Raw genomic sequence first — 22132 nt, 5'->3', positions numbered from 1 at the left:
CATATCTATGTATATAAGGTGTTCTATAATTGATAGCAGAACTCTTCACTTCTTAAATGTGCTTGTAAAGACGAAAGAAAAGCTCTTTACCAAATTTTAATTTGAGGCCTAATTTTGGAGATAATTAACCAAATCAATTAATATAATTTATTGAATGGCAGATAGATAGCACTGGGTGAGGTTTAGTAAAAATTTATAAAAGTGAGGTAGATAATTTGATAATCAAACACAACGATAAAGACAACAATAATTGCTGTCTTTATCGTTGCATTTAATTATCTATCTCATTTTTTAAAATTGCTATTTAACCCCACCCAATAATTACCAAAATGGTTACTCGGTTGGGATTAATAATTTAGATAGATAATAAAAGTGAGATAGATCATATAATAATTAAATGCTACGATAAAGACATCCTTCTATTTCTAGTGCTCTGTCATTGGATAAATTTATCAATTGATTTGGTTAATTATCTCGGAAATTAAGCCTCAGATCAAAATTTGATAAACAGCTTTTTCGTTTGCCTTTATAAGCTTATTTAGGAATTGAATATTGACTACAGACCTATGTACTTCCTAAATAAGCTAATCAAGTCGAACGAAGAAGCTCTTTATCAAATTTTCGATCTGAGGTCTAATTTCCGAGAAATTGTTGTTGGAAAAATTAAAAAAGCCTTCTATTCACACAGCACTGAAATTCAGTAGACATGGTAGGTGCGCACTTATAAATAGGCTACTACCAAAAAAAAAAAGTAAAGCGATTGAATTGGGCAGTCCCATTTGAAAACGTAAACAATTTGCTATCTTTATCGCCGCATTTAATTATTATCAAAGCCAGCTCTGTGGGAGCACCAGGTATTTTATATATTTTAGAATTAAGTAGAAGAATAAAATCTAATACGGTGTTGTTCTTTCATTTGACTTTTGACCAAAGAGGATAAATCTGACAAATTGACAACTGTAGTTGATGTTGAGTACGAATTGAAAAGGCATTAATAGAACACAACAATAAATAAATTGAGTAGTACGTGACATATATGTGGATAGTGAGTAGTAACCATTACCCCTAATTGACATAAATGTCAAAAAATTAAGGGTTGTTCGTGTTTAGTAATTTAACAGTTTACTACTGTTAAATATGGTGTCAATAATTAAAAATCAATTGCTTAAACATTTATCCAGGTATGTTTAATAAACATAGAAATTCCTTTTAATTTTTTTTATGTATATTTTTATTTATTAAACAATATATTTACGTTCAATTATTGTTTTATTTGTGTTTGTCAATAGTTTTTACAACAATAAAAAATACGTTGAAAAAAAATATTTGAGAAAGTGTCACATTAATTCATACAAATTTGACACGGGCTAATTATTTGCAACAAAAACAAAATATTTTTTTAAATAAACTTATCAGTTTGTCATTGGTTAATAAATACGCAGTTTATTTTACTTTGATTGAGTGAGAATGAAAATGCGATTTTAATTTATAAATAAAAATTATAGTACATTTTTTATAAGTAAAAAATAAATTTAGCAGTTTCAAATAAATTAAGGATTTATAAAACTACAGTAGTAATAACAAAAACACTATCAGAGGATTCAAGTATTGCATTTCTTTAAATAGTTTTTGAATGATCACACCTTCGTAACATAATCCTTTTAATCAATAGCTTTAAAAAATTCAAATTCAATATAAACCTAGATACAAACGAAACTTAACTCCAAAATGTTTTCTGTTTGATGTTAGATCAAGAAAACTAAAAAATTGCCGAAAATTCTACTTCTGATTTGTTTCTATATTTTTAAAATAATTAATAGGTTTGTAATCCTATACAAAACAAAAATGCGTACTTATGGCGACCTGGGGTTAAAAGTATAATTTTTTAAAAACAGTTTATAGTAGGTTAAGGAGCGACATCAGTTCAGTTACATACGGGCCAGATTCCTTATACGGCCCTGCAAAGAATGTTCTGCACTGACATATTATAACTTAACTAGCTGTGAACTACCCGCGTCGCTGGGCAACTTTAATTTTTTAATACAAAGATTATTGTGTTATATCCTTCACTTCATATGCCGTCCTTTACCTTTCTTTTGTTCACAATTTCGCCAATCTTATTATTTTCTTGCGAAACGATAATTTTTATGAAAACACCCCTTGTTACTCGTTGATAATGAAGCTTTGTATACGTGAAATAATTTTTGAAATCTGTTAAGTATGTAGTACTTACACCTATATCTTGAAGGCTGTGAACACCTATTTCGCGTTATTGTGTTAATTTCAGTTTCACATTTTGTAATGACTCCGTAGTTCACTGTATTTTTCCTACATTTTAATTTTCTGGGCCGTAAGCTTTTTTGCCGACGTCATCACACAAAAACTTTCATTCACTTTTTTTACACCCTTTATGGGATAATATTTTCACAAACTTTAAATGTCGTATTTATTTGTATCTAATCAAAAGCCTAAGTTTCAAGTTTCTAGCTTTAAAAATGGCGTAATTTCCATACCTTACATCCATTTTTCGCATTAAAAAGTAACTTAATTCCTTTCTCAGACTCTAGAGTATCTCTGTACCAAATTTCATTTAAATCGGTTCATAACACTTTTTAGTAGCATCCCCTATTTCAACCCCTTACGGCCCTTTTTTCGCATTTAAAAGTAGCGTATGTCCTTTCTCAAACTTTAAATTTGATTTTATGTTTTATAAAAAGAAGTATTTTTCGATTTGAAATTTTCTTCTACCTCTTTTTATTTAATAAATTAGATTTTCGGACCCGAAAATCAGTCAAAGCGGAATATGGGATAGTTTTGGAAAAATCAATGAAAACATATCATCCATCTACCGCTTAACATAATACCAATGTTAAATAAATATGCCTACTTTTCAAGTCATATATTTGTTTAAATAATCGGGCAAACCTTAGACCACCCCGTCTTAAAATTTTCAGAATTGATTTAGACCTAGTCCAACTTCATATAAAAAAGTCAAGGTTTTTATTTAAAATTGCTTAGTGCTCGCACATCTTTGACAATAAAATGATTAACTATTCATAAGCAATATTTTTTTACAGATTTACCAAAAATTTATCTGCCGATAAAATAAACTTAAGTACATTTAAAGGAGAAGGAGAATTATCAAATTTAGAATTAGATGAAAATGTCCTGACAGAATTATTAGAATTACCTTCTTGGCTGCGACTTACACATGCTTGGTGTAATCGGGTTACGTTCCGTATTCAATGGACAAAGTTAAAAAATGTTCCTATACAATTGGTACGTATATTTTATAGGATTTCATATTTACAATAATTAAAGTTGATTTTTTATTATTATTTTTATAGAACTTAGATGAAGTACTTATTGAAATTGAGACATGTACAGAATTAAGATCAATGTCACAGCAAGCTGGACTATCTTCTTATATGAGTAATCCAGGAAAATATGGTGTAATTCAAAAAATTATTGATGGAATTACGGTATCTGTTAATACAGTTAGTGTGACATTTAAAAGCCCTGCTTTTGTTGCAACAGTTCAGGTAATTCATTAGAAAATTTATTCTATTAAATGATGTTGATATAAGATCAAAAAGTTAATAGCCTACCATGTTAATTTAAAAATATTAGACAATAAGGAAAAATAATTTTTTTATAATAGTTTCCATATTTATCGTATAGTAATGTTTCGATCATACCTTACCCTGAAAATTTTTGTGAAAAAATTGTTCAAAAATGTTAAAATTTGTTGAGTAGGTAATTTAAATGAACGTAAAGTCGTATATATAAAATAACCCCCCCCCTTTATAGAGTAGTTAAATTGTAGAAATTAAATACAATTTTTTTTACATTTCAGATGTCTCGAATTACAGTTGAATCAGTTTCACCATTATTTGAACGTTGTGAATTAAGATTAACACGTTTAAAAGATCCATCGAAAGGGCAGCTGCTAATATTTAAAGAATTAGTTTGGCAAACTGTTCGAATTGAAGCTCAGTCAACTAAAGATCCTAACTTAACACCTTTACGTTTATTAACTAACCAAGCTAGATGTAGAATAGTTATTAAAAAGAGAATATCAGGTAGGTTTTTTTGAAAGAAAATTTTTTTCCCCACAATTTTTACCTCTTAGCAAATTCAACTGCCACGCATGCTTCCGTGCTATGGTAAAAAACACTCTTTAAAAAAAAAATTATTAACTTTTCTGTATTTATTTTAATTTTCAGACTGTTTTGTTATGGGATCTCGTTTAGTTTTAATTTTAGACGACTTATTATGGGTACTAACAGACTCTCAATTAAAAGCAGCATTATTATTTTTGGATTCACTTGCTGGTCTTGTACAAAAAGCAACTGAAGTTACAAGAAAAGCAAAAGCAGCAAGAAAACTCGAGGTAATATTAAAATTATTTTTGTTTTAGTGCCTAATTTACATCTATAAATGATTTCAACTCAGATTAAATTATATCCGTGAAATTAACTTGAAATGAAATATAATCGATGTAATTAATCAAAATGATAAATTATAGTCTTTATTTTTTAATTTTATTTAGGTTTTACCTGAGTATCAAGCCCAAATTTCGCAACAAGCTCGTGCCAGTGAACCATCTTCTGCGATATCAAAAATATTTTCAAGGCACGATGTTATTGAAACGTCTTATCATTTTTTATCACGTCGTATTGATTTACATCTGTGTGATGATCCAGGAGGTAATTACAGAAGTATATTTTTAATTATTATTATTTTTTTTTTTTTGGCTTTGTGGTTAATATTGTGGGATCACACACTGATCCTCGGGCTGACCATGCCTTGAATGGGGTCGAGCTAGCACGGGTCTGCGGGTTTTTTGGCTTTTTGATTAACCTTGAGATTGCGATCACTTATTATCCGCTGCATTAATTTAAATATTTTAAAATTTCGCACTTCGAACATTCTGTAAATATCTACCTACGTCCGTGAATATCTGTTATCTGTTTTTAAAATTTCAATTGACTCTAAAACATTCATTTCGCAACCTTTTGGAACCATTTGTAATATATCAATATCTGATACAAGGATATGATTAGTTTTCAGGGGATGGTTTGCAAACGCTTAAGTCTCTTTTTGCAGATTTCTTTTTCTTTCTGTATCTGAAAGAGTTTAATTGTTCTTGTTCTCGCATAAGTAAACTTTTACCTGTTTGGCCAATGTATGCGACTCGGCATTCACAGGTCAACCGGTAAATACCAGAATTTAAAATTGTAAGAGATAGACGAAAAATTTAAGTACAAAAAACGTTCCTTATGAAAAAGAACAACAACTTTTGATTGAATATTTTTTTTGTAAACATTATTGTTCTTCTCTAAGGGCGCAAACGCTCAAAACTTAAGTTTTTATCTTCTCTAAAAGTATAATAAATAAAGAGAAGGTTGCAAATTTGTAGATACCTTCGAATATTGGATGTATTGATTCTAATTTTTAATCAAAACCATCGGATAATATTAAATAAGTCAATTTTTGAGAAAAAATTATTATACTTTATAGATGGGCGTTCATGTCATCCGAACTTAAAAGATGGTGGAGCATTACAAATTAGTTTAGTACATTTTCAAGTGGATTTTTATCCTTATCATTTGGCAGCAAGTGATCGTAAATATTGGGTACAATATCGTGAGACAAATTCACCACACACACAATGGTCTCAACAAGCTCTATCAGCATTCAAAAATAAATTTATGGATCTAATTGATTCTGGTCGAACTCAACATACTCCACTTTCTCGTCAACAACCACATACTCAAGTAATTTCATGATGAAAAAATAATAATTTAAAAAAAAAATTTGTATTTCTCTATTATTTTTGTGTAATTTAGGCCAGTTTTACCAGTAATGGTGATGTAAACAGTACTCATGTGCAAGATACCCAACAGAAATCCCCAAGTAGTCATTCCAGTGGTAATCCAGTAAGAAATCATGTACTTAGTGAATTGGCAAAATTGATGACATCGTGTGTTGTGATAAGAATACAGGATTTTACGCTGTATAAAATTACTACGACTAAAAAACAAACACCCAAGGAACTTATTGCTGGTATGTATTATGCTACATAACTGAATTACCCGGAAAAGTTTTAATAAACGAAGTCTCCGGTCCAAAACCGGAGAGGTGGCAAGATCTGACTATTTATTATGATTAATTATTTAAATGAAAGACTTGAAACATAATTTTCTCGAAATAATAAATTAAGCAAGTGACATCTAGTGACCAAAATGAAAACAAATATATGTATGCATTTAGAAATTATGTCTGTTTTCAATATAGCTACTTGAATTTTATTATTTAAGTTCAATAATATTTAATGATTTTCCACTGAAGTTACTGTTAACGATAAAAATGTATATTTGTGTAAAATATAACCTTAATACATAATATGATTTCCTTTCAATGAACAGCGCAGCATAAAAGGAAATTCAAAGGACATGCACCAGGTAGACGTTCATAATATTTAAATCAGTAGATCATTCGAAATTGTTTTGTTTTGTACAATGTTTGATTTTATTTGAATTGGGTGAAATTTTTATGTTTACAAAGTGTGAAGTACAATATCTTAACAGTTTTAGATATTTAGTAGATTTTATTATTTGATTTACTGTCAGTATAAACAAATTTAACGTAAGAACCACTGTTGCATTGCATCCTTTTGGTAAATTACGATATACAGTGTGTCTAGTTAAGCTGGCACCATATGGAAAATTTTTTTATTATTTATTAATTTATAAAAAAGTTATTCTTGATAAAAAGTTCTGCAAGCCCTAAAACGCAATATGAAATAATCAGATATCAATTTTTTGCATTCATATACGAGGTTTGTCGAAAAATGTAATATTATTCCCATGAGTAAAGTACGTTTATTTTTACACTTTCTGGCAATATTTATTGAGAAAATTGATTCTAATTGAAAATTATGGATGGATAATATTGGATGTATTAACTTAGTTTTCAGTTAGAATCAATTTTTTTCCATAAATATTGACGATATTGTAAAAACAAAGGTACTTTTGGGAAAAAATTACATTTTTCGGAATACGAATGCAAAAAATTGATATGTGATTATTTCATATTGCTTTAGACTTTTTACTTAAAAGAAATAACTTAACTTTTTTTCATAAAAGAAATAATAAAAAAGTTTTCCATATGCTGCCAACTTAATTAGACACACTGTATAAAGCATGGGTATATTTATCTAGTTAGATAATTAGCGGAGATTTTAAATAAGATTTTTTTTTTTAATATATATTTTTCATTTTATAGGTGATCGAGATCGGTATTCTTTACCTGATGATATGCCAATCATACACGCGGAGTTTACATATTATTATTACCCTGGCGAGACTCCATTTCCACGTAAGTTATTAAAATATATAAATTTGACCCAAAAAGTTTTTATTATAAACCTCGAACATGGTGTTGTTCTAGAATAGGTCTTCAACAACGAATTCTTGATTATTTAACAAGATGTTTGTCTACTTATTCTATAGAGCAAGGATGACGAACCAGTATGTATCAAAGTGACATTTATCTAAAGAAATTTTAATTAGGTTACGTTATTGTCTTAGTAATTGCGAAGGATCTTCCACATTTCCAAAATATTAATTCTTAAAATTAATCATTTCAATTCAGTATAACTGCCCCTAGTAAAGAGTCTCATTTTTCATTTACCATTTTACTTAGTTAGCACTCCGTTGCTAATTTGATGCCATTTAGATTGTAAATAATTATTCATATAATTTTAAAACATATTACAGTGCCTCCTTCAAAATTTTACGTTCATATGAATCCAGTACAAGTTAATTTTGATGTTGATAGTTGTTTATGGGCCAATTCATTTGTATTAAATCTTCATAAATCGATATTATCTTCCAAGTCAGAAGCAACAAACGCTAGTCTGCCATATTTAGATGTTAAAATTGAAGCCATTATGCCAAGGGTAAGTAACTTTCCTTATTACAAGTAACCCCAGAAAATATAGTTAAGTGTTTTTTTAGCTAGTTTACTAACTATTTTCTTATAAACAGTCAATAAACTGGCCTCTTTAATTTTCTTTCCTTTACTATTGAGCTCTGGAAAAAAGTATACAAGATGTTTTCATCTTGAAACTTCTCATGGAATGCTCGAATATAAATTTCTTCGCATAACACTTATTATATTAATTTAATTTCAGATAATATTTGAATGTAGTACGGAACATAGTAATCAAAGAGATAGACCAAAATCACTTCAATTTCTGGTATCTAGAGCATTAATAACAAATGTACGTTCCAGTGATCATGCGTCAAGAGCAGATCTTGCAAAATGCATCGATACTTATCATTTAGGTTCATTATTCTTTGGAACAGAATTTCCATCAGTTGAGGGTGATCGTTATGTTGTAACAGATAAATTTTTGCGACATATCGAAGCAACTGACAACGTTCGCAATGTTCCAACTAATTTAAATTGTAATTCATCATATGAATTTGTTAAAAATTTAACCAAAGAAATGTTTTGGACTGAGGCTAAAGATGTATGGAGCGTTAATTTGGAACCTATTTTTGGTGATTTTCTTGGTACACGAGCTGTGGGATCGAATAAACCAATTCCATTCTTGGATGCCGTTCCAGTTATGATTTGGGCACATATTCGTCCGGATATTGGTCGACCAAGAAGGGATGAAGATACATCTGCAGATATTCATTGTTTAGCTCATGTATCGAATTTAGTTAGTTTACAAATTAATCATTATCAAGTTTTATTTTTACTACGATTAGCAGAAGAATTATCAGAGTTGACCACGTTTTTAGGATTAGATACAAATCGAATTCAACAAGCTTCAAAAAGTAGTTCTATTGTGTTAGGAGTGGTTTTACCACAAGTGGAGGTTAGTGTAATAATGCCATCTAATACACCTGGTAAAGAATCATCTGGTGGTGATTTGGAGTCAGTTGTTCCTGATTCATCCAGTATTGGAGATGAATTATTAACAGGTAATATTTTACAATTAAAAAAAAAAAAAGATTAATTAAAATATAAACACTTGCTTTTGATTTTGTCCAAATTTTTTAAAATTTGGATTTAAGGATTTTTTTTACACATTTTTTATTGGCGTGAAATCTTAAATATTCATTTACGTAAAAAAATTTCCAGATAAGAATGGTTATAGTTACAATTGAATTTCAAGCACTGTGATTATACCCTTTACTCTATCGATTTGAAATTTGGATATGTAATAGGTAATAATGTTCTACCTGCCCTGGGTATTTTTCGAAAATCCTGTTAATTTTACCAATTTTTCATTGTTTACATCCTGATATTGTGGAATAAGAAAAAGTATCTTGAAGTTAATAATGAAAATAACCACCAGGTAACTAGGATAGGTAGAATATGAATACCTATAACATATCCAAATTTCAAATCGATAGAGTAAAGGGTATAATCGGAGTAATTGAAATTAAATTGTAACTTTAGCCAGTCTTATCTGGAAAACCGCTTTTCTTTATAAATTTTTTTAAATCATATTTAAGAGGATTTTTACAAAAATTATAAAGTTTCAAGCCAATCAAAGAATGATTTCACGCTTATCAAAAATGTGTATAGAACAGCCTTAAGTAGATGTTGTTAGCCATCGCGATCGGGAGTAGTCTTAATGAAATTTGGAAAGACCACAGTTTGCATTCTGGAGATGGACATTACCCAATTTTTACGGGAGATTATCTTATTCTTAAGGAAATTCATATTTAAATATAGTGGTATTATTTTTATTGCTTCTAAATTGTTATGCCGTGCAAGATTCACTAAAGGATCAGAGAGATATTTTTGCGAAACCAGACTTTTCTTATCAGTTATTAAAACACAATATCGAGCACGATTAATAATTAACCCGGGCATATGTATTCAGCCAGAAATATGCAAAGCAAAAATGTTTATGTTGTCCCAACAAAAGTATGGCTGAAGAGTGAAAACTCAGCAGGCCACCAATTTTAAAAAATGGGAAAAAATGAAAATTTTACTCATTAAGCTCAAAGCAGGAATAACAGTTAATACTAATCTAATAACGAAATAAATGTTTATAATGAGCCTTATGGGTCAATTTTTTCTCGAAACAATAACCTTTCTTTTGGTATGAAGCATATTTTTCTCCAAAGAGGTGTTACAATTTTTGTTTCGTTATTATAATAATCTCAACTGTTATTTCTCCAGATTTGAGCTTTATTAAAGTGAGTAAGAATTATCATTTTATTTCTATTTTAGTTAAAATAAGAATGTAATCGAGACTCAAAATTATAATCTTTGATGAAGTATGGCATAATTGTTTTAGGTTGTACTCAATGGCAATCAGCAAATCCCCTAGACAACGCAACGTCTACTAAAAGAGCCTCTTTATGCAGTGGAGCTGGCGGTGGTGCCTTAGGCACACCAATCAGTGAAATATCGTCTTCCTTTTCAATGGACTTTCCAGCCAATGATAATATTACTACACAGGCTGGTAATAACAATACAAAATCATCCAATGGAACAATATTGAGTAAATCGGTGCCTTCAACACAACCTTTCCCAAACATAAACATATCAAAAGATTTAAATGCAGGTAAACTTTTTTTTTTTTAATTAATGATGATTAAATCGCCTAAAAAGAATAAATTCTTTTAATTTATTTAATTGTGATGAGGTTGATCGGACATTAAGGCAATGTACGAATAAAAATCTGAATTCTTGATGTTATTAATTGCTAACTCATACGTACAGGGTGGGCCATTTTAATCTATACACCTAAATATTCGTTTTGTAGTTAATCAATCAAGAAATAACTTACACAAAAGTTGCAGAGTTTGATTGTGGATATCATGTTCTGACATCAGATTGGACCTAGTTCTTCAGGTTTCTTTAATAACCAATTTAGATCCTAAACGGTAAATTTATGACATTGCATTTAATCGAAAGAAAATATGCTTAAAGTTTATTAATAATTGTAGGTCAAAGTCATGGTCAGCGAATGTCCACTATTGCTCTTGACAACTTTTGGCTTAATTATATTTCTAACGCTTTTCGAAAAAAGATTTTAAATAAAAACAGTTTATTTTTTTATGAGGGTCAACTTTCTAATTTAAAGTGTTATTCTATCTCTTACCGCTTAGAATCTAAATTGGCTATTAAAGCAACCCGAAGAACTAGGTCCAATCTGAAGTTAGAACATGATGCCCCCCCATAAAACTCTACAGTTTTTCTTTAAGTTATTTTTTGATTGGTTAATTACAAAATGATCTATTAACCATTGTAGATTAAAATGATCCACCCTGTATAACTAATGTATGGACCACCCTATACATAGAGATTATTGACATTCCAACGTTCATTACTTAAAATGTATTTGATCCATTGTGTCTATTAAGACTTTTAATCAGGATGCCAAGGTGGTCAAATTCCTGAAATATGTGCATTTTTGATCGATACTCAATTTCTCTAAGATTAGTGTCTTTTCCGAAAAATACTAGTGTAGGTAAATCAACTTAATTTGAGCCGCAATGTATAGAGGAGCGATTTAAAGATTGTTTTGTTGAGAGGCACCTAGTATTTAAAATAAAGAATTGAATTTTATAAAAATTATACTTTTAGGTTTGTCATCAATGAAAAAAGGATTTAGTAGTTTGATGACATCCATTGATTCAGCATTTAAACCAGGTGCTGACGATGCAAGTGATACAATGTCCGTACGTAGTGATATTAGTTCAGATAGTGAAAATTATGTTGTTGTTAATCATATGGCCGAAGAATGTAGTGATGCTATTTTTCGAGTTCATAACGATAATCCACAAATTAAAGCTACAGCTGTTGAAGTTGCTTGTGAAGTTGAAGAAGATAATTCCGTCACTACACCCAGTGAACATTCCTTGGCGAGTTCTTATAAAAGAAAAGATATAGTAAGTATGTATTTATTAAAATAATGTTAAAAAAGCGACTGATACCGTAGTTAGTTTACCATCGGCACAGATTTTTATAAATTCACAATATTATACGGATACCTTCGAATTTGTTTAGGGTTATCGAATATTTGATGTTTTTCATTACTTATCACAATGTCTATCTATAAACTTTCTGCAGATAATTTTTTCGGGAAAATTTTGGATGGTATTTTTGATCAGGGTTTTTAAAAATTTTGTAAATTTCATTTGTAAGGGGAGAAATAGGTCATGTCGAAACTTTATTTTTACATTTTTCAATTTTTTCAAAAACAAACTTCACTTTTCTCCCCGTAAAGTGAGAATTCTTCACCTGAAGTGATTAAAAAAATTTAGTAAGATTTTAAGAAAATTTTAAAATAATAATTTGTATTTTGGTTTACTAGGTTTCAATGGCTACATTTAAATTAGGGAAAGTGGAATTCATTCATGAATCGGAAGGTTTTAATTCATCTGTTAAATTACAAGTATCAAATGTGAAATGTGAAGAATGTAACTCCATACCATGGGATGAATTTCAAGTATGTTTTATTTACTTTTTATTATTTTTGTAAAATATATATATTATATAACTAACTATATATATATAAATATTACATATATATATAAACTAATATTTTTTAAAGTTTCAATGTTTTTAAATAACCTATTTATTTATTTTTTATTTAATTGAGAGGACAACACTAGCTTTCTCTATATGTTGACTAAAAAATCGTTCGTTATTTTTATTTACTCAAATTTGAATAGTATTGCAGATTTTGACGTATTATATTATGAAACATGGACAACCATATTAGATTTATAAGCACGTCTCTAATGAAAATTACAATAATAACTAGTAATACAATAAATAAGCCGGAAAAAAGTGTCGGAAATTGGGGAAAGAGAACCGATTTTAATGAAACATTTTATAACGTGTTAATAGGACCCCAAGGAACATTCAGCTAACTTGACCTAGTCCGAAAAGGGCATAAGACCCCCAGCAGGGGGCATATGTCTTCCAAACTTGTTTGAAATGCTTATTTTGGCTTTAAATTGTCATCCATTAGATATTTTTGGTTGCTGAACACGAATCCGATAATCAGTTAGCAAAAAAACAATTTAGAGCACAGTTTCGACAATAAATACTTAATTTGCCGTTTTTGTGCCAAAAAATTAAATCATTTGCCAAAATTGGTAAATCAGATTCGTAATCAGCAACCAAAAATACCTCCTAGATAACAGTTTAAACGTCAAATACTTAGTTTTCCGTTTTTGTGCCAAAAAATGGAATTTCGGGTCAAAAATGGCACGACTTTTGGAATAAGTAACAGAATTCGTGTAATCTAGCCTCAAATTTTTATTTAGCGACCAAAAATACCTCCTAGATGACAATTTTAAACCAAAATAAGCATATCAAAAAAATTTATACTACTTATGCCACTCGCTGGGACCCTATGCCCCCTTATGATTAGATTAAATTAGCTAAATATTCCTTGAGGTCCTGTAAACACGTTACAAAAATTTTCATTAAAATTGGGGCTGCTTCCTCACTTTTCTGCTTAAACCACTTTTCAACCCATAATCAACACCTGTCTTTAACGTTGCTTTTTGACGAAAATATTTCCTACCATTAAAAATAATATTCAAATGAAATAATAATGAGATACGCTTATGAATTTAATTAATTTTTATGCATTTTTTTATATTCAACATTTTGGTTAGTAAAACAGCGTGATCATTTCAAAACAAGATGTTTTATTAAACTGTGTTAACAAACTATTTTTTCTGTACGCATGCTTGAATTTAGGAAATGTTATTCCTATTTAAAACACCAGTATCGTACGTGTATTGTAAATATCATTTGTGGCACGTGTATTGTTTTTAATTTTTACGACGTATAATCAAAATTGTTTTGACACAAAAATTAAAAAAAACTTAATTAAATCACAATTAATTTACTATTGGCTTGAATCTTCTATTCTGAAAAGTGTTAACACGACGATTTAACTTGTTTGATTAATGAACGCTAAAAATTTTATTTCATGTAATAAATATTTTCAATATATTTATATTGTATAAAAATATTTTCAATATATTTAGTCATTTTCAAGGCTAATATATCGATTTTCTTGTGGGTTAACGAAATCATTATACACACTTTAATTTAGTTAATAATAAAAATTTTAATTTAATTTTTAAGTTGGAGCTATAGATAATGTAAGAAATTTTTTTTAAAGAAACGGGAAGTTTTAGGTAAAATTTAAGATGATTAGAAGATGGACGGGTTTTTGATACGAAAAACTATCATTTAGATCAATTTTTGATCGTGGAAACCCCCCAAAGAAATATTGAGTCAAAGAAAATATCTCATTACCAGATCGATTTGTGCGGAATTCCGGTCCCGTGCTATCGGTACCCGTGGCTGAAAACAACAACTTAATTGTTTAAATTAGTATTAGGTCCTCTGCATTAGGAGAAAATCTATAAAAACTAACATGTTTACCTAATAAATTTATGATATTTTTTCGTTCAATGTCTAGCGTGTTTTTTCCTAAGCGGAACATTTAAAAGAGGGGTGTATCACGGAATTTGATAAAGGAATAAGGGAGATAGGGATTAATTTTTAAGTAACATTTCCTCCGAAAGCTGACGATTTTCGAAAAAATGATTTCGATGAAAAATGCTAGTTTTTTATGAGGATCAACTTTCTAATTTAAAGTGTTATTCTATCTATTACAATTTAGAATCTAAATCGCCTATTATAGAAACCCGAATGACTAGGTTAAATCTGATGTCAGAACATGATGTCCCCGATCAAACTCAGCAACTTTTGTTTTAATTATTTTTTGACTGGTTAACTACTAAACGAGATATTAGCCATTATAGATTAAAATGACCCACCCTGTATATCTGGATCTGGAAAATTTTGGAGCAATAATTTATTTTGATGTAGAAAGGTTGTTCTTTTAAGTTTTTATTAGTTTATTCTGGGATTATTATTATAGTAAAAACCCAAAAATATTCTATTTTTAATATTAACAAAAGAGAGTGTATTATGATCCAGTCGACCCTAAAATAAGTTGAGTAAAAGTCTTTGAGCTATGTTAAGTACGAAAACCAGTCTAACAAAATCTGCAATCCTATTTGAATACGATAAAATAAATATTTCAATTATACTTGAAACAATTTAACTTAAGTGATGTTTTTCGATAATTACAATAAGTTTGTGTATAAAAAATTTTTCTAATTGAAACACAAATTTTAATTACTTTTTAATCTTTTGTATTCTGCATTATTGTTTGCATTTTTTTGTATATGAATACCTACCTACTTCCTAATTTTATTAAAAATTTTTAATATTTTGTACAATTGTAATTTATAATATTGCACCAAACTGAAATGCACTTCCTAATATGGAATTTTGCTTTGATTTTATCCTAAAACTTGCCTAGGGAGAAAATTTGCTTACCAAAATTTGATAGATGATCTGAGGACTGTTTTCCACTCCGTTTAAACAATGTGTCGCATTTAAGATGAAGACACACCGTCATATTTTCGTTATTTATAGGAATATCGATTTGAAATTTTGCACAGTCCTACAGGATTATGGGTTATATTTTTTAGGACACTAAACCGAAATCTGAACTTTATACTCAACCAACTACAAATTGACAAATATTTTGTCTATCGTCAGAGATGGTTAAAGATATGGAAAAAATTATTAGAAAAAATTTTTTAGAATATTTTTTTATTCCCATCACATGAAATATACGGATTATGTTGGATCCATTTTGAGCCCTGGTTGGAGTCTGTCTGTAATTTTGGTATATTCTAGTTTAGGTCTTTCTAATTAACTTTTTAAATAAGAGAAATTTTTTTGCAAATAAGTTCCACCCAAAAAACCTATAACTATTATAATTCAGTTTGTTGCAATTTATTGTTGTCAATTGTACTTGTTGGTATTAAGTAAAAAATTACTGATTTCCTGTAACGAAAAAAATCACTTTTGTTATTTTTAACATTTAATTAGATAATGTAATCAAAATACATTATCTCATTTTTTTTAAATATATTTTTTGCATGCCTTCTCCTGAGTCTTTTTGACTTGAATGTTTAATGTGGCACTTGTGGCAGGGCAAAATGAAGGTATTGGCAGACTTTTATAAAAATTATTTGCGTTTTTAAGTAGATTGTGCATGTTTGTAGAAATCACATCTTATCTCTTATCTTATCTTGTACAATTATATATACATAAATGTTTTTCAAAGAATGATTGAGACCGGCATCACACACAAACGTTAAGAGTAGTATTTTTTTCAAAATGAATGCACCTTTTTCAAAACTTTTAACATAAAAATCTTACTTATTAAATTTCTAAGGTTGAGCTTGGCCTAACATATTTAGATGAGTATTAAAGAATACTTTACATAAATTCAAAGTAGTCAAAACATGTGACTAAGAAAAGTATGTCTTGGCTGTGGTACAAAATACTCTTTTAAGTCAATAGTTATATATTTTTAATGGCATTCTTAAAAAAAGATTCAATATCTCGTTACCAGATGAAAACGTATATTTGCGGCGCTTTTTTTATAACAGTCTTGTTTACAAACAACATGCTACATTTAGAGGTTATATCCAATTAGAATTTTCAAAGAATCGATTTTTTTGTCTTTTCATTTCCGGAATGTACATATATTTAAGTATATTCTCTGAAAATTTCAAGTTCCAAGAAATATTCACGAAGATAATCGCATTAAAAATTTCTTTTAAACTAAGTTTAAACGTTTTTTGAAACTTTAAACGCGTTTTTCTCGAAACAGCGTTTTCAAAGTCGTTGAGCAAGCCTATCTCTGAAAGGGCAAAGAGGAAAGCATATTTGATGATGAAATCATAGAATTATACAATAAAGTATTCTTTATTGATCATTCGAATGTACCAACACTCCAACTTTTTCACTCTCTATTTCAAATAAATTTATGGATTTATGTAAATGTACTTTTAATGCTTGTGTGAAAAAAAAAACTATTCCCATGAAAAGTATGCATTTTTTTAAGGCACTAATTTGTATTTAAACTTTATTCAGTCAATCAATTTATAAAAAAAATTATTTTTGATTCTCTAACAAACTTTAATGTCTGTTTGTTTACATTTATTTTCTTGCAATTCGGCTCGATAATGCATGTTTCTTCAGATATCAATCAAAATACTGTAGCAATTAAGTTAAAACTAAATTAAAAGAATAAAGTTAAAATTTAAAACTATTGAAAGAACTATTTCTTTGATATTAGGAAAATAAACTTAAAAATGCATTTATATTTCAAAAACATCTTATCTTACATAAAATTTTGATCTTTTTACATTTTAATTAATCCCTAAAAACCTAATTAACGCAACACAAATAGTAAAAACAAAGATCTTCGAGATCCAAAAGCATGTTAACATTTGAAATACATTCAACGTGAGTGAAAAGACCATTAAACGCAAAAGTATAAATAAAGGTTTTTTTTATTAATTTGCATATCAATCCGTGTACATATGTCTCCTAATTCGAAAAATATTTTTTCGAATAAATAAAAGTCGAAGAAATCGTGAATTTTTGGTGAAACTAGTTTTAATGTCTAAAATATAATTAGTTCACTAGCCAGAACTTGAAAAAATTCTTTGACTTTCTTGAAAATCATTAATGGATAAGATATACTTTGAATTTACGAAAAAGTTTGTTTTAAAAGGAAAGACAAAAAAGAACTATTTTTTACATTTAGACTTTTCTGTTATCTTATTCGTCTGTCCTATTAAAAAAATAATTATTAAATTATGTAAATATATTCAACAAGCAAACGCAGCTCAATACTTTCTAACAATTAGGCGTTAGAAAACTAAACATTTCTATACAAAGCTACATTATGCCTTATGTCGCATTAAGGTCTCAACGGATTTATGTTTCTTATATTTCTATTTTGTAAAAAATCAAAAGCTATCTTCTTTTATTCAATTAAAAGCTCTTATAACAAGATGCTTTGCATTTTCTTCAGCTTATTGATGTTAAAGCTTTCATATTTCTTTACAAAAATAAATGTTTCTATATTATACTATTATAAAGAATTTTTTCTGTATATAAAGAATTGAAAAATCAAACTTTTTGTTCATAAAATGGACCAATCAAGAAACAACAAACTGCGAATATCACTGAACTTTTTAGGATTTGTTTCTTGCGCAAAAATAAGAATCGAAAATACTTTGTAGTGATTTTTTTTAATTACCAGAGCAAGATTAAAGAAATTGTGGAAAACTATAAGGAAACAGCAGACACATTTAACAAATTGTTGGACTTGTTGAGACTGCACTATAAATATCTCAAATTTTGTTAATTTTATCAACTGCAGGGAGTATTGATGGTAATTTTGTACTGGTAGCGCAACCAGCACTTTGTGGGACCGTTTTTTTTAAATAACAAAAAATAAATCCCTGTCATTTTTAAGCTTGTTTGTGCAAACAAAAATTTTTCAGGTCTTGATCATGAGAACACCTCTCTTACGACAATTTTCGTAAAGGATAAAGTTTTTAGACTAAGCATAATTAAGTCACACATCTTTCATTTGCCGTATGTGCCATCTTGATACGACTTTTCTGAGCCAAGATATTCAATTTGTTTATTAGTCGTTTATTTTCCAAGAGATGAGAGGTTGGTGAAAAATAAAATTTTTTTGGCAAATACAACATTTTGACTAAAATAAAATATGCATACGACCCTTTGTTGAGCAGAAAAAAAAATAAAATTTTTTTTGTTTTGTTTATAACAATTAAACGGTCAAAGAAAAAAGGTAAATGCAACTAGTCTTCAAAGACGTATTTTGTTAAAATCTTAATTTTTTGGCTCTTTAAAAGTCGAAAAACCAAAACCAATGAAAATTGCCTCAGCGCATCATCCTATTCAGCGCATTTTTTTTATATAAAAATAGTCAATAAACGGGCTTCTTTAATTTTCTGACGGAAGTCGATGGTTTTAACTTCAATACGACTCGGTTATATATCTAGTCTATTAGTCAGACAAGTCTCGCCCTGGTAATTAATTAATTACAAAAAATTTCGATTCCTATCACATTTCCTATTTTCCATCACAGTGGCACACAAGCTGCAACTCTTTTAGTTTGGAAACTCAGAAAGATCAATAAATATACTCAACTGAAAATATCTTCCCAAAAGAAACTCCTTAAAAGTAAAACAATCTATTGATTGGTCTAAAAATTAAATGTAAATAAAATTATTATAGTTGATATTGGAAATGTTTCCATTACTTTCTCATTTTTTGAATACATTTGAATTACGGTCTCATAAACTTTAGTAGTTTAAAAAATTTGTACAGTTTTAAGAAAATCTATATGAAGGTAATTTTTCCTGTAAATAAAAATTTATTCAAATAAGTTTAACTTTTATTTATATTAAGCTGTTCTTATTTAGAGTAAATTTGGATCACGTTCCCGAGCCTGGATTGAAACGCCAATAGATAGCAGTTGTTCACCGTGTATTAAATTACGTTTTGATCATGAATTAAGACCAGATCAAATGGAACATTTAGATATTAAGGAAAAAATGTCGTTTACGAAATTATTCAAAGATTTTATTCAAGTTCATGTTAGTAACATCGATTTGGAGTTGTCGATGAGCACAATAAATGGTTTGGTGGATTTATTAGAAGACGAAGTAATTAGAGAACCTGTTCCAGTAAAGGTAATTGTATAATCAGTAACCAAATAATATTCGATATTTATTCAAAGCGTAATAAAGAATAACCCTGATGTCAAATTGGCCATATTACCCATTAAAATGTAAAACTGGACTTGATATGATAAAGAAATGTTTATATTGTTCTCTCTTTTTTTTAGATTGATTTACAATGCTTAAGTATAAATTTAAATGAAGATCGCCCACCTAATAATATTACATCACCTGGACCAGTTCCTATTAATGTGAAAATTCAAGAATTGCATTTATCAAGAGATTCAGATGGTGTCATTGTGATAGAACCATCAAAGCCTTTAACAGATCCCGCAGCAACAACGCCCAATAGAATGGATAATAACGGTATTTGATTTTTTTTAAATCATTGTGTTTGAATAACCAGAGAAAATAAATCAATTTCCCCCCTAAAATTTTCTAATTTGATTTAGGCTTAGTCAACAACATATATAAAAAATCAAGCCTTTTATTTAAAATTGCCTTGGTGCTCGTACAACCTTAAAAGTTTAAGCTATCGCTAATACGTACCTTGGGCTAGAAAAATCATTTTTGGATTTTTTTGGAGTTTTATGTTTTTTATTTAATTTTACGAATCTCAACTATTTGAATTTATTATTTATTGTTTTTTGTTTACTTATAATCATGCATACGATATTTATTAACATTATGATTCGACTATATTTTATGAAATATGATACATACAAGCGTAAACTAAATATTGACAAATATCTTTTTCAATTCTCTTTAATTAAAATTTGAATTTAGTTAAATAATAAAATCATTTTTCAGATATTGAAAATTTATACAGAGCGTTTGAAGAAATGAAACAAACAGCATCACAATTAAGAAATGATAATAACGAACTTAGAAGACAATTAACAGCTTTTGAACGTGTATCCGAAGAAAATCGTAAATTACGTCGATCACAAGAAGAAACTGATGCATTACGATCATGTTTGTTAGCAACACAAGATGATTTAGCAAAATTGTTAGATGAAAAAAAATCATTATTAGATAGAATACGTGATTTAACACATGAATTGAGCTATGTGGAATTACATTCTGAAAAGTTAAACAACAAAAGATAGCAGTGTTGCTTTGACTGTACAAACTGCTGTACGGGGAAGAAGCATAGTAATTAACTTTTATTATTTTAAATCAATATCAAAAGCAAACTTTAAAAATGGAATTATAATTATTTTAATTTTAAAAATAAAAAAATTTTATTTGTTATTTATTTTAAAAAATGTCCACGAATCTCGTTATCAATAAATATAATTTAAAGAAATCAACTTCGTCAATTTAGGTTCACGCGCAACATTAGAATTTTACTTTTAAAGATATTTTGAAGCGAAACTTTTTTAGCAATGAAAATCTGTGGATGTTATTACGTGAATAATTGTGCTAAATATTTGTTGATAGTTTTAAAATTTATTCACCATCGAATAAGGTAAATCAAAGTCTGATTTGAAATAAGAAAAAATTCCGGTAATGCCGGAAACCAAGCGAATTTCCTATTAAGAAAATTTAATTATTCAGTGTGATCAGATTCTTAGAAATATTTGTTCAAAAGTCTATTGAACTTCGTATGTACACACTCGTATATATGTACAAAGTGGGCCAAATTCGATGTTTTAATAGGGTGTTTCCATAACTATACGAGAAAGAAGAAAATTGATAGTATTCTCTCGATCCCTTTTTTGAGACAAATTCATTGGCGTTAATAAAAACTCGATTTTTTTTTTTTTGAATTATTAGCAAAAGTTCGATTTTTTTACTTTTAAACTTATGTGAGTAACGTCGTTGTTAGAAAAGTTAAGAGAATATAACTTTGACATCCTAAAGGCACTTTTTTCTGTAGTGCTCCAGTTATATCATTAATTTAAATAAAACGTTCGGTTTTAGAGTTATGACCCAAATTGGTGATTTTTAAAAAGCAAGCATAGTTGGCTATGGCTTTGTTAAAACATATTTTATTTACTCTTTTAAACCTTGTATTACTTGCTGCGTCACCATGTATTACTTGCTGGGCTTTTGGCCCATAAGCCCGAAATAGCTAAAGATAAAAAATAATCAACCAAATATTCAATTCAATTTGAATAGTTGAATTAATTTGTTTTTTATCTGGGACCTGATTTCTGCTCACGATTTAAAATTGAGGGGTTTCAATCGCCATTCCAATAATAGAAATATATTTCTGGATAGCGATTGAAATATATTTCCAATGAAATGTTCAATAATTCTTAATATATTAAATAAAACTTTCTAACATATATTATACTTGAAATTTTAATAACCTCCTAGAAACAGATATTAAAAAACCCAAAAATAATCGAGCAAATTATTATTTTCGATTTTTCACTATTTCGGGCTTAAATCCTAAATTAAAGTTGGTTTTTTTAATTTTTTATTTTTAACGATACTGGCAAAAGCTGTGAAAT

At 28.6% G+C, this 22132-nt stretch overlaps 1 protein-coding gene across 2 annotated transcripts; it reads left to right on the top strand.

Annotated features, from left to right (window-relative positions):
• Positions 1-984: 984 nt before the first annotated feature.
• LOC123297237 (UHRF1-binding protein 1) lies at positions 985-21918 on the top strand. 2 transcript variants are annotated; one of them, XM_044878820.1, is made up of 18 exons: positions 985-1181; positions 3078-3279; positions 3348-3542; positions 3857-4082; positions 4227-4393; positions 4553-4709; positions 5524-5780; positions 5853-6069; positions 6432-6467; positions 7291-7383; positions 7785-7966; positions 8201-9002; positions 10334-10603; positions 11629-11933; positions 12359-12493; positions 19413-19682; positions 19838-20036; positions 20481-21918. In XM_044878820.1, the coding sequence occupies exons 1-18, from the start codon at positions 1138-1140 to the stop codon at positions 20777-20779; spliced, it is 4056 nt and encodes a 1351-aa protein (XP_044734755.1). In that variant the 5' UTR covers positions 985-1137; the 3' UTR covers positions 20780-21918. The 2 variants fall into 2 exon arrangements, with proteins under 2 accessions (XP_044734755.1, XP_044734756.1); XM_044878821.1 differs by lacking the exon at positions 6432-6467.
• The last annotated feature ends 214 nt before the right edge of the window (positions 21919-22132 follow it).

This window comes from Chrysoperla carnea, chromosome 4 (assembly GCF_905475395.1).
Source record: "Chrysoperla carnea chromosome 4, inChrCarn1.1, whole genome shotgun sequence".
NCBI classification, from domain to species: domain Eukaryota; kingdom Metazoa; phylum Arthropoda; class Insecta; order Neuroptera; family Chrysopidae; genus Chrysoperla; species Chrysoperla carnea.
Note: the sequence above shows the minus strand (reverse complement) of the source record. Positions and strands in the feature narration are given on the sequence as shown.

Coding starts and splice junctions, on each gene's coding strand:
- LOC123297237 (XM_044878820.1), top strand. CDS start 1,138: ATGGTGTCAATAATTAAAAATCAATTGCTTAAACATTTATCCAG. Junction 6,070..6,431: donor ACCCAAGGAACTTATTGCTG/GTATGTATTATG, acceptor TTCAATGAACAG/CGCAGCATAAAAGGAAATTC. Junction 6,468..7,290: donor ATTCAAAGGACATGCACCAG/GTAGACGTTCAT, acceptor TTCATTTTATAG/GTGATCGAGATCGGTATTCT.